Source organism: Eupeodes corollae, chromosome 1 (assembly GCF_945859685.1).
Source record: "Eupeodes corollae chromosome 1, idEupCoro1.1, whole genome shotgun sequence".
Classification (NCBI taxonomy): domain Eukaryota; kingdom Metazoa; phylum Arthropoda; class Insecta; order Diptera; family Syrphidae; genus Eupeodes; species Eupeodes corollae.
In genome coordinates, this window is record NC_079147.1 from 224637791 (window position 1) to 224650790 (window position 13000).

Consider the following 13000-nt stretch of genomic DNA (forward strand, 5'->3'; position numbering starts at 1 on the left):
TTTCAACTCCCACACTTAATGACCTGTCACTTTTTACGCAGCAAAAATCGGATATCAAGTATTTCGAAATATTATTCAACAGGGAGGATCAAGTCTTTCCGCTTAGAAAAAGTAATGGAAAGACCCGGAACGTTAGAGTCCAAAGTGCTTGTCAAGTTAAAGACTGATGAATTAATTACATACATCCACAGTAGTCCGGTTTTTATATTTACAAGTTGATTGCAAGTTAAAATAAAATTGTACAAAATTTAGCGAAATTCAGAGAGCAGAACTTATTTTTACTCAATAAAATGGACAAGTTTAAAGTGGATATGATGAGAAAATAGCAGGAATAATTGATATTTAATTTAGTTTCAAAACAATACACGTGTTTTTTTGGCATCTTAAAAATAGTATAGTAGAAAATTCCCAAGAAAACCCATCGGCAGTAGCCAGATTTTTGTATTTAAAGATTGGTACAACTGGAAGAAGACCTGTCAGAACATCAATAAAAAAAATACAAATAGAAGAAAGTTTTGTGAAGATCAAAATATAAAATTGGCTTCAGCAAAAAAAATAACTAAAACTAATAAAATGGACAATTTTCAAGCAAAAATGGTAAAAAAAGATCAGGAAATTGAGATTTTATAAAAACAATTTGACATGAAATAAAAACTTCAAGAAGGGGGTTTGTTCGTAGACTACTACATTAACGTGGTGTTGAAGCGAGCTTGAAGCTCGTCTCAATTCTTTATATAACTGAATCGAGTTGAAATTCTTTATATAACTGAATCGAGTTGAAATGAGTTGGATTTGACCCGGTTCCGGTCGGGGATCGGATTTGATTCAAAATTTGTTAAGAAATAACCTGTGTGGAGAAGTTGGTTTTACAGATTATGTATTATGGTCTGTTTATTTACATGTTTTTGTACAAAAATTACAGTTTTGTTTTAATCAAATTAAAAACAAAAAATTGCACATGGAGTAGGCAGCATATTCTTTTATGGTGCTGTACTGTTTAGTTCTTCATTGTTCAACACAAATCAAACTATCTCACTTGCACTTCATAAGAAACATCGAAACACCATTTGCATTTTAGAAAGTGCTTTCAAACTTGATCATTTTTAAATCTTCTTGTGCGGTGGAAACACCTAAAAAGATTTATTTAATCTAAACAGAGATAAACCTTTGGTGGAAACATAGCAAAACTTAATTATCTGTTCTATTGTTTTCTCTTACTAAATAAGCTCAGTTAGTCCATTTTCATTAACAAAACGATTCAATATCAACAGTAACAGATTGATTTTTGTTCCCCAATGGAAAACACATGATTCCAAATGCACAACTACTCAACGAACACAGCCATCGAAATACAAATGCAATATCAATCGTACCAACCTTTGAGAACGAATTCACATAAGATTCCTTCGAGTCTCGTATAAATGTCAAAAACCCATCCGTAGTAAGATTCTACTTTAATTTTTATCGGTAGTATTCATACTGCGGATATTGTTTTTGTTATTCGTGTAAAATCCTACTATACTATGGATAGATTTTCCTAAAAAAAGCATAGTAATGTTGTTAATTAAAACTGAATAAAATAAGAAATTAAGGTGAGGAATTCGTTCGTAGATTATGATCTTACTGTGTGTAGATCTCCGCTAGAAACAGATGGCGCTATACTTGTTGAAACTAGCTTTTTGCAAAATAACAAGGAACTATTTTAGCTTATGTCTATTATGTCCTTATAATTAAACAGCTTTGTGATGCTAGTTTGCACAAATAAAACTATATTTAAATTTTGTTTTAAAGGGTGGATAATTTTTAAGGACAGATGTTGAATGTAAACCACACCTAAAAAGTTTTTCTGCATTTCATTTAACTCATTTGAACCATTTAAAATTTCACAATCGCGAAACCCTTTAAAATTATTCAAACTTATTATGAAAATGGGCGTTCAAATCAAAATTTGGTTTTTCGGTAAAATGTGCGTACAATATCGGAAAAATCATTCAAAACTTTAAGCAAACCCGGTCTGTAGGAAATGCAAAAATATCGCTGATGTTCGCAATAGTTTCGCTGAAAAACTTTTCAACCCAACTCGTCTTCGTGTCCAACATCGTCGTTGATGAACATTATGCATAAAGACTTGCATTTACACGCTTACAAGAACTAACGCCTCTTAACCATTTCAAGCGTCGTCAATGTTCAGAGCAAAACAATGGCTCTTATGAGCTACAAATTCAAAAATCGTTCTACCTCAAGTGGTGGCGATACCAATAGTATGTGATGACACCGTTGGACTTTTTTCTTTGGAGTTATTTAAAAGAATGTGTACATCGATAAGGCAGCAACAGTTCAAGAGCTAAAGAATGAGATAATTTGGCAATTATGTCTCAGCGATATTTTGTTAAGACATAATTGAACCATATCAATATTATCATAATAAAAAGAAATGACGATAATTTGGTGTTTTTTTTTTTTCAAAATCAACTTAGGCCTTTAAAATTTAACACCCTTTAAAATTTATTACAATGATTACAACAACTGTTACAAAATATTAAATAAATGTTGAGTCGTGAACTCATTGAAAACACACCAGATATTAAATTGACAAACATTACTTGAAATAATTTAAAAAGAATTTCTTTAAAATGTTTTGTATGTTCGACACTACTTTACGAACACATTCAGCGAGCCTCAAAAGAAGTATAAAACGCTTAAAATGGAAAATTCCTAAATCGATTTCGATACTCGAATGAAAGTCAAATTTCTATCCGCAGCAGGATTTCAGTTTACCTTCTATCTGAAGTGAAGTTGTAAATATTTGTGTTATTCATATAAATTTCTACTGTACTACGGGTGACTTTAAGGCTATGGATATGACGACCATGGGGCGATTTCTTTTTAGATCATGGGTTAATTGTACACTAAAATGATGAAAGTTAAACCTCCGCAGACCGAAGTGAACCCAACGCTGCACCTAAGTTGATGAGGCTGGCATGCTAGTGGACAACAATTATGGTCATCGTAACATCAACTTTGTACAAAGATCTTGAAATTTTCGCTTAAAAGGTCGAACGGGTTCAGCTTCGATATCGCTAAGTAATATTGGACTTAGACTTTTTAGGGGAAGCTCATTTTCGTCTCGGGAAATTCGCATCTTATTGTCAATAAGCCAATGCATCCAGATATACAATATGTTGCGGGTTGTGGAGTGGAGGCGCTATTGGACAATTTTACATCGAAAATGAAAAACCCAGTTTTGCAGAGCCTTGTTAATCAAAGTTTTTCAACTTAAATTAAAGTCATAGTAAGTGCCCGTAGCATGATGGTTAGTGCGTAGGAATGGCATGACAGAGGTCTTGGGTTGGATCCCTGCCTGTACCACTTGTAGTTTTTTTTTTCACGGATCCTGCCTCTTGCCTCACACAAATCCTTTAAGTGTGTCATGAAAAGGGCTTTTTCAAATTAGCTTTTCCGACTCGCCATACAAATTGTAGGTCTCTCTATCGCTCTTTACTCGCACACAGAAATGCTTGAGAGTAGTAAGTCACTACTCTCTTAATGGGATGTTGCGCCACTTTATATATTTATTGAAGACATGGGTTTGGACGACTTCAAATTCCTGCAAGATGACGTAAAATGATGATGGTTTGCGCACCAAGTTCCCGCACCGTGTTATCAACCGTACTGGCGATGTCAATTGACCTACTCGAAGCTGCAAAAAAAAAAGAAAACAAGAGAAATCTACAAAAATAAAATTACAACAAATTGAACAAATCAAATTTTATCCCAGTATTATGGCTTTATTAGTGAGCCCGAGGCGTAATTTCGGTTTCCGTACCGAGTTGGAGTTCAGTTTCGAAGACAGGAGACTTCGTCCTTGCAGTTTTTGCTAACTTGTATATATAGGAATACTCAAATCATTATCCGGAGGCCACCACGAGGACGTAAAGCAAGAACTTCAACATAGCAAGAAAGTTGCATTGCTGGCCTAAACCAAGTTTTAATCAATCACCAGCTACCCAGTCTGCATCGCCGCAGGCACCTCAGCCTGTATTCTGTCGCTAATATTGTTGGTGATAAACGATGTACTGCGCTCAGCTCTGTCAGGTGTAGCAGAGGGATCCAATGGACTTTGACATCCTATTTAAAGCACTCGGATTACGCGGACGATGTTTGCTTACTCTCCATAAGGTCATGGATCTCCATCAAATGACAACATGTGTGGAGAGAGAAGCCAAGGTTGGGGCTGGATTTTATTTCCGGCAAAACAAAAATGATCAGCCTCGGAACCCGACCATCTTCTCAAATAAATATTTTCTCGCAACCGGTGGAAAAAGCGAAGAGCTTTCAATACCTTGGAAGTATTGCCTCCATCGAAGGCGGAACGTAACAAAACGTCATCTGCCGCATCGGCAAAGCAAAAGCGCCGTTCGTTATGTTGCCGAAAATTTAGAGGAATAACTCCAACAGCTTAAGAACAAAGCTACGACTGTTTCGCACAGATGTCGAATCTGTGCTTCTTTATGGGTGCAGCACTTGGAAGGTTACTTCAGCCATAACAAGAAAGCTGCAAACCTTCGTGAATAGATGCCTTCGTAACATCCTAAGGATTTTCTGGCCAAACCGAATATCAAATGAGGTCCTTCATAGAAGCACAGGCCAGCAACCTATAGACTCTATAACACGAAGGCGTAAGTAGCAATGGATTGGACATACGCTTTGAAAAGGTAACGACTACATTGCAGGCCTAGCAATGCAGTGGAATACGCTCGCAGAAGAAGGAAGAAGAGCTGGACGACCGAGAAGCACATGGCGCAGGACAGTCGAGGTGTAATCAGCGTCACTAGGCAAAAGTCGGAGGGGCAGAAATACATCTCCGGAAAAATGTTCCAATGATGACACCAATAAATAATTTGCACCGAACTGTCACTTTGCATACATTGGCGCCTATACTATAAATTACGAGCTATTAAAACCCTTCTGCAATTTTGCCAGAAAAGTTGTTTATCTCCCAACATTATTGTCTAATTGCTGCTCTAAATACCAATCTACTTAGCGACGAAGAAGTGAATGGTCAAATGCATTTGATTACTGAGCCAATTGGATCTTTTAAACAGAATTCTTTTCAGGCTAGTGCTTGAAGTGTTCAACTGTTCAAATCTATCACCGAGTCTCAAGCGCCGTGGAGCTAAAATTTTAAAACAAACCATTGATGACCTAATACGTAAATGTGGGTTTAAATTTTTTTCTTTGAGTTTTTCAGAAAGTGCAAATTAAAACAGGGCTTATTTAAAATCGTTAAATCACAACGTTTACATTTATGAATTTAATTACATATCCGATGTTTTTCTTGGTCAACCAACTTAACGATCTACAACCCGAAATAATCAAAAAGCTCATTAAAATTTGGAGTGATCATAATTCATACAAACGTTTTTTTTTAGTTTCATTAATTTATATAAACTATCCCAGCCTTAAAGAATTACAATAATAAATCTTAAAAATAATTAATTTGTATAGATCCTTGGTTTCAATCTAAACATTAAAGGATCACGAGTTCGTAATATCAGTTCACCAATCAACAATGGTTCTCCCAATTCACTCTTCACATATTCAACTTCGAAATTTCTCAAAACATTTGCAACGACACTCTTGATTTCCAACATTGCAAACTTTTGTCCAATACAATTTCTTGGTCCAGCCGAGAATGGAATGTAAGCATAAGGATTCATTTTTTCTGCATTTGTGACAACATCAAAACGCTCTGGAATGAATTCGTTGGCATTGGGAAAGATCTCCTCCATGCGACCCAAATGTAATGGAGAAATTCCAATATTCGCCCCAGCCGGAACAATCTTTCCATCTAATTAAAATAAAAGTCCATCAAGCTTATAAAGTTCTTCAATTCAATTTAGGTCAAATGAAATACTTACTTATTTCACATTCTTTTGTTACTCGTCGACCTAGCAAAGGTACCGAAGGAAATAATCTTAAAGTCTCCTTTATACATAATTCTGTGTAATGGAGACTGTTGAGTTTCTCGTAGGTGACAGGTGTGTTCTTATCCTTGCCAAATGTTTCCAAAATCTCCTGAAAACATTTATTTTGAGTTTCTGGATAGCGTGCAATGTTGTAGAATAAAAATGTTATAGCTGAAGAGGTAGTGTCATGTCCTTCAAACATGAACGTGTCAACTTCTTCACGAATGTCAAGGTTTGACAGGGGTTTCCCATCGATTTCCGATTGTAAGAGAATATCGAGGAAAGCCATTTTGCGTTTGCCTCCAACGTCGTTAGTGTCTTTTTGACTTGCTCTCTCTTTTTCCCTGAGAATTTCTTCACGGCGTTGAATAATGATTTTTTCCGTAAAACCGTGTAGAATTTGCAAGGCCTTCTTTTCATCACGTGCTAGTTTTGTGAACCAGTAAGTGAAGTCGAAGCGGTAAAATATGTCAAACATTCGTTTGTGGAGCACTGTTGAAATTCTGTAATAGAGACGAAATGCAAAATCGGTATGATTTCTAACAGGTGTAATACTAATACTTACGTTTTAACAGCTTTTACATATTCTGAATCGGTATTGGTTTGTGCATTTACTGAAACACCCATTGCGCTCTCTGAAAAGGAAATAAAAGCAGTTAAAGTAAATTAATATTATGAACCTAAGACTTGAGAAGTAAGAAAACTTTATAAATATATATTTTCATCAATCCAATTGAAAACAAATATTTGATTCTGTACTCAAACATCAGGTTTCAAGCCTATTAAGGCCGATTTCGTTCAGTCAGAGTTGAACATAATTTGTGCATTGGGAGGACTCCTGATTTTGTTTTAATTCACTTGAAGTTCACGTTTATAAGTGTCAATTTCCAACTTTGGAGTTAATCAACCTTAGATTTGTATAACTACCAAAAATATTGGAACTTGAAAAACCAACTTGGGTTTTGACATAGAAGCATTGATTTTTTTGTTTATTTAGATATGACTAAAATTTTGTTCAAACATATCTGAAGTGAATTTAAAATAGTGAGAATAGTGACGAAAACGGTACAATCACATAGATATGGGTTCTTTTTACATCACTCTAATCACTTCAATTTTTAATAAGTCAGTTTTAAGGTATTTTCGTGAAGTTGAACTGCATTTTGTCGATAATCCTTAATTATTCCTAAATCAAATTAAACCCTGTTTTAGTCTTAATAAAAACACGTTGTATTAACAAATTAAGATTAGTTAAGAAATTGACAGTTTCTACTTCATTTTCAAAAATATCCCAGGTATAATTTTAAATTTTAAATTAGGCTAATTTTTGATTTTAAACTATGAAGTTGAAAAATAAATTATTAGTGCATAAAAAGAATTTTCAACTTGCTTGCTTATTCTAAGCTTGATCAAACTAAAAGCTTGCCTTAAATTAGGCAATATTGAAAAAAATCGCGCCATTATTAAGAATGAAACAAATCAAATTCCCAAAACTAAAATGCTTTCGGGTCGTTGTTCAGCAACTTATAGGCTGGAAAAAAGGAAATTAGTGGTAAAATTGGAGCTGTTGGGACAAGTTTGTTAAGCGGAGAATCGAAACCGTGAGAATAGCTCAAGAACAACTGAAGCACGCAGGATCGATTCCTTGTCGAGTTTTAAAATAGTGTAATGTGTGTACACTCTTTATCTCTTTTACTCTAATATCATGTTAAAGTAGAATAAGTACATAGCAACCGTTTTATTTGTAGTAAACACTTGTGTAGAACATTTAGAATAAGGGGCAACATCTAGTGATTAAGAGGAGAACTCGCTCGTTAAGCATCAAGAACATTCAGCGCCTACAAGAACCTAGTAGTTTCTCGAACCGTTCTGAGGTATACAAATACGCGCTCAGAATTGAAGCGGTTCATTATTGATTGTGAACTGCGATAAAGTAAAGACTGTGTTTGAAAAGTAATAATTGAAAGTATTGGATAAATAAGTTTGTGAGTGATTTGAATAAACCAAATTTGTCTTTTATTTACTAAACGTGAATAAATACGTTTTAATTGTCAGACCAAGCCAAATATTAAAATAGAATTAAGCTTTCTACAAAAGATTGTACAATGTATTTTACATAAAGACTAAGGACTTGAAGCTCGTAAGGGTCAAGACGCATTAATGAATTTTAAAAATGTTGTATTGTACAGAAATTAGGTGTAAGAACTTGAATCTGAAAATTATTTTCGAAAATAAAGGAAAATCTATGTATGTAATTTTTAACGATTTTCATAATGAACAGGGTTGTCCATTTTGCGGCTTCAAAAGTAAACATAAATAAAATATATATAAAACATTTGAACGTTGGCATTATGTGTGAAACACCACATCATTTAATTTTCGACCACTTTTTGACATATATTGGGCGGTATCTCAGCCATAACTTGACGAATGTTGGTTTTTAAGTGCTCAAAAGTTAAAGTTTTATCTACTTAAACACGGTACTTTGTCAAAAAAAAAAGTCCAGCGGTGTCAAATCGCATGGTCTTGGTGGCCAAGATCAAATCGTTTTCTCTAATAGCAGGCAAACAAATTTGGTTATCATAAGACCATAATGCTCCGAATTGACCGTGAAAGTCGTTCCATCGTCGTTTCAGAAGAAGTAAGGTCCAATCAGACCTCCGGACTAAAAAGCGCACCAAACAATGACTTTTTGTGGATATAATGGACTTTTCAACTACTTGAGTCGCAGAACCCCAAATACGACAATTTTGTTTATTAACATATCCACCGAGTGAGAAATGTGCTTGTTTGCTGAAGAAAATTTTGTTCGAAAAACGGCCGTCCACTGCATTTTTTTCATGCACCCATTCAACGTATCTACGAACGTTGTGAATGGTCAGCTGGCTTCAGTTGTTGTGTGAGCTGGACTTAAATGGATGTAGGTGTAGAACCAAAGCCAAAATACGCCATAACGTGCATTAAGATAGTGCTAATTCCTCGACACATTCGGGTCTTCGGCAACACTTACAATACTTACAGCTGCCATATTTTCAAAGGAATCATACTTTCAACTGAAAAAAAAATTGTTTGAACAGCTTAGTTTGACAGATGTCAAATTCCAGCCATATACTTTTGAAACACAAAATGAATAACCCGTTTTATTGTACTTCATACATGATACCTTGTTCCAAATCCATTTTTGGCAAATTTTGCATTCGTAAAAAATTTTGAACAGGATTTCGGCTCGTTCTTTCTACCAGTCTGTGACCATTAGATCGTTTGAGTTTAAAATTCGATATTAAGGATATTAGGCCGATTCGTTTTTTTTTTTTAATTTTGGTTTAAGACTAAAAATAACAGTAGCTCCCATACAAATTTGTTAGCCAAAAATCGAAAATTTCAATTTTAACTTGTCTTCTTTCATCGAAAAAAATATTTGTTTGTATTGCTTCAGAAGGCACCGTTATTTTGCTTTAAAGTTGTCTCAAGAACTAATTAACCGATTTCATTAATTTTTTCTGCATAAGCTCTTACACAGTTTTATCATCATTGTTTTTTGTTTGGACTTTTAATAAAATACTAAAATTTTTATTTATTTTTAAAAATTCGACATCTTGAAATTGGGTCATCATATTCTTACGGAAATTGAATTTTAAACATGTAAAATATTTTTAAACTTAAATTGAAAAAATGTACATATATTTATATTTTAGGTATTTTTCTGGCCCAAAGCGTGAAGAAGGCTCCATAAAATTACAATTGCTCTGAGGACTGGGCTGATCCCTCTATAACATTGATCTTATATCTCATAAACTACGTCTTTGCCCCCTTCGAGATATGATTTTTGTCATTGTCTTGTTGCAATTACTAAGGCAACATTATATTTTCGAATGTATTTTCGCACCAGAATATTGGTCCAACTACAAACTATACTATACCACCGCCATGCTTTAAGGTTGACCTTTAACAAGTGACGTGTAGCCTCATAGGCCTTACGTGTTTTGCAAATTCTTGATGATTTTACGCCAAATTGAGCGGGCGTCAGAATTTGTATTTTAAGTATCCATCAGTTGTTTTTATATTAGATTTAAAATTATCCACTTGTAATTTTGACAATTTTTTAATATCGAAGTACGAGGGAACTCCCAGAAGTATCCGAACTATCAAGGAAAACAGAACAATTATCTGGGGAAAAAATATTTATTAATCATACTTTTTGCAGCGATGTTCAATAAGCTTCGATACCCTGTTTATAACTAGTGAGAAACGTCGAGCTCCTCAAAATAGACTCGACCTCTTGATTGTTGGCAAATATTTCACCACTAAACCATTTTTTCAAGTTTGTAAACAGAAAATAATCCGTAGGAGCTGAATCTGGCAAATAGGGTGAGCGAGGAAGCAATTCGAACTATAACTCATTGATTTTGAACAACGCCATACCGGGTGTGTGAACTCGTCCATTGTCTTGATACAAAACTTTTTTTTCGCCAAATGCGGCCGATTTTTTTTGGATTTCGTCACTAAAACGCTGCAATAAGTTCGCATAGTACTCCCCACTGTTTGTTTTTTCCTTTCTAAAGATAATCAATGGAAATTATCCCATGCGCATTCCAAAAAACTGACACCATTACCTCTCCCCTTTCAGTCCATTGTTTCGACTGTTTCTTCGTTTTAGATGTGAAGGGATGGACCCATATTTTATCCATGGTTATGAATTGAAGCAAAAACTCTACTTTATTGCTCTGAAACTTCGTCGAACACTCGATTAAAACATTCTCATGACGCTTTTTTGTTGCATTGTTAGTAATCACTGCACCCTTCTTGCTGACAGCTTTCTCATGTCCAATATGCGATGTACACCACTTTTTGAAATGTCTACCATGTCTGCTAGCTCTCGCATTTTCAGTCGATGACCACCCAATACCCTTTCTGGCGTTGTCACCTCATTTCGTCGACCACTCCTATATTCGTCTTGGCAGCTCCTACGACCCCATTTAAACTCTGCCACCCAATATTTAACTGTTGTTAACGAAGAAGCAGACTCCCCCAGAGTAGAATCTAGCTCCGCTTTGATATTGGTTGGACTGAGTTGGTTCATCGTTATAGCCTGCGAGATGTCACTTTCCTAAAAATGTTGTAAATTTGTCAAGTTCCTAGTTAAAGGTTAACTTAAGATCTAAGTTTGCTTTCCAGCAATTAATTGTTGAGGTATTAAATCCAGGTTAAGGCGATTGTTTTTCATTTAACTTATTTATTTGCAATTAACTTAACACTTTAACTTTAACACTCCACCTCGAAGCTTTTTTCTTACTTCTTTAATCTGCTTAATTGTCGTTTAATATCGGGAACATCGAGGAAAATAAGTAGCAATGTATGAATATTTAATGTAGTCAATTTTGTTTGGCAATTTCACAACCTTTAAGCTCCTCATTGAATTTAAACTGGAGACAAAATGATCCTAAAAATCTTAAAAACCACACCCGACTAATCGCTCACTGGTAGATCTTTGAAACATGAAGCACCTTTCAACTACATGATATTAAAATTATAGGTATTCGATTTAAAACAAAGTGTTTATACTATTTTTACAGAACGTAGTGAAAAATTCAAACAATTTGCCGAAATTTAACATCCACACCTAAAAATTGAGTCTTTTCAATAATTCTTAGGTTAATATTTACCACATATAACATCCAAGGTGCAGGTGTTAACATAGAAATACAAATCAAACGAATCCTTATCGATTTGTGTTCTCAACTTTTCCACCATTTTGATGCTCTCCTGATCAAAAATTTCAATAAATTGTTCCAATATCTTGAAGTGAAATGCAGGGGTGATAATCCTTCTCCGTTTGAACCACTTTGTACCTTTTATTTGGTAGAGTTTTAGTTTTCAATAGAATTTGAGAAGTTGCAAAATAATGCAAATTAAAAACCAACCTCCACTAACAAGCAAACCTTCATTCAACCAAGGTACCATAGTCTTGTACATTGAAGACTTGTCAATGAGTTCCGTTGTTCCCAAAACAGCTTCAATGAACTTAATATCAATTGTAAGAATATTCAATTCAGGACCAATCCATACTTTGACAGTGTTGCCGTAGGTTTGAAGATAATTTGTCAAATTAAGAAGATACTCATGAGATTGTCTTCCAATAAAATGAAGACCATGACCGAAAAGTGGTAAACTTGGAGGACCCTTAAATGCTTTTGCCAGATATAGGATTCGAGAAAATTTCAAATACAACAAAACAGAGATAATTGTGACTAACGAAAGTAAAATTAACACCAAGACCATTTTGGACAAACTGTTTGTGAAGAAATATTTTCACACGTCACTATGTCAGCATTTATTGTTTTGGTTGATACTTTTCTAATCTAACATGTGGTTATCCGTTAAACAGGGAACAGTATTGGTTTCGTGAGATCAAAATCAACAAGTTTGTTGTGTTTTTGGAAAACATTTGTAATTTAAAAAAAATTCAAATAGTTGTTTTGATTTAATCCGCTGTAAGTTGTTCTGTACAAGGAATTAGACGCATCAGCAATATATTCACCTCTACATTTTTCAGCAACCTTTAAAATGACTTTATACAAGATGTTTTTAGCGGTTGTTAAATCCTCGATTAGTAAATTAAAATTATTAATTTGACATTCCTCATTAAGATCTTGCCACTCTCGATACTTCTGTCTTCTATGGCTTTTATGGCCACTTTTTCACGACTCGTGAATCACATTCATTTTAACAACGTTTAACAAGAAGTCCGCTTGCAACTTCAATGCTTTTATAAACAAAGGAGAGAGACCTGTTTCCAGCATTATTACGTAGTATTTTTCGGCAAATGAATTATTCTTTTTATAAAGTGCGTTAGGAGTTTTTCAACCGAATTGTACTTTTGGACAATACCGGTAAACCCTGTTAATCATGAGCTGCAGCGTTTTCGGTGAATGGGCAAACATGTCTATATCATCTGAGAACAGAAATGCCTTAATCCGCATCCCTGCGAAATCCACTCCACTCGACAGGAAGTCTAAAAGGTCATCTATGAA

At 34.7% G+C, this 13000-nt stretch overlaps 2 protein-coding genes across 5 annotated transcripts in view; both read right to left on the reverse strand.

Moving 5' to 3' along the window:
• Window positions 1-5387: 5387 nt before the first annotated feature.
• LOC129953862 (cytochrome P450 4d1-like) overlaps window positions 5388-13000 on the reverse strand; it is a 67623-nt gene continuing 60010 nt past the window's right edge. For all 4 annotated transcript variants that reach the window (XM_056067372.1, XM_056067377.1, XM_056067375.1 and 1 more), the window contains exons 3-5: window positions 6535-6604; window positions 5922-6472; window positions 5388-5851 (exon numbers count right to left, since the gene is read on the reverse strand). In XM_056067372.1, the coding sequence (XP_055923347.1) occupies window positions 5496-5851; window positions 5922-6472; window positions 6535-6604 (977 nt within the window). In that variant the 3' untranslated portion in view covers window positions 5388-5495. The remainder of the gene's footprint in view (window positions 5852-5921; window positions 6473-6534; window positions 6605-13000) is intronic.
• LOC129953864 (cytochrome P450 4d1-like) lies at window positions 11439-12421 on the reverse strand. Its single transcript, XM_056067379.1, has 2 exons — window positions 11891-12421; window positions 11439-11818 (listed from the first exon to the last, which is right to left on the reverse strand). The coding sequence occupies exons 1-2, from the start codon at window positions 12246-12248 to the stop codon at window positions 11622-11624; spliced, it is 555 nt and encodes a 184-aa protein (XP_055923354.1). The 5' UTR covers window positions 12249-12421; the 3' UTR covers window positions 11439-11621.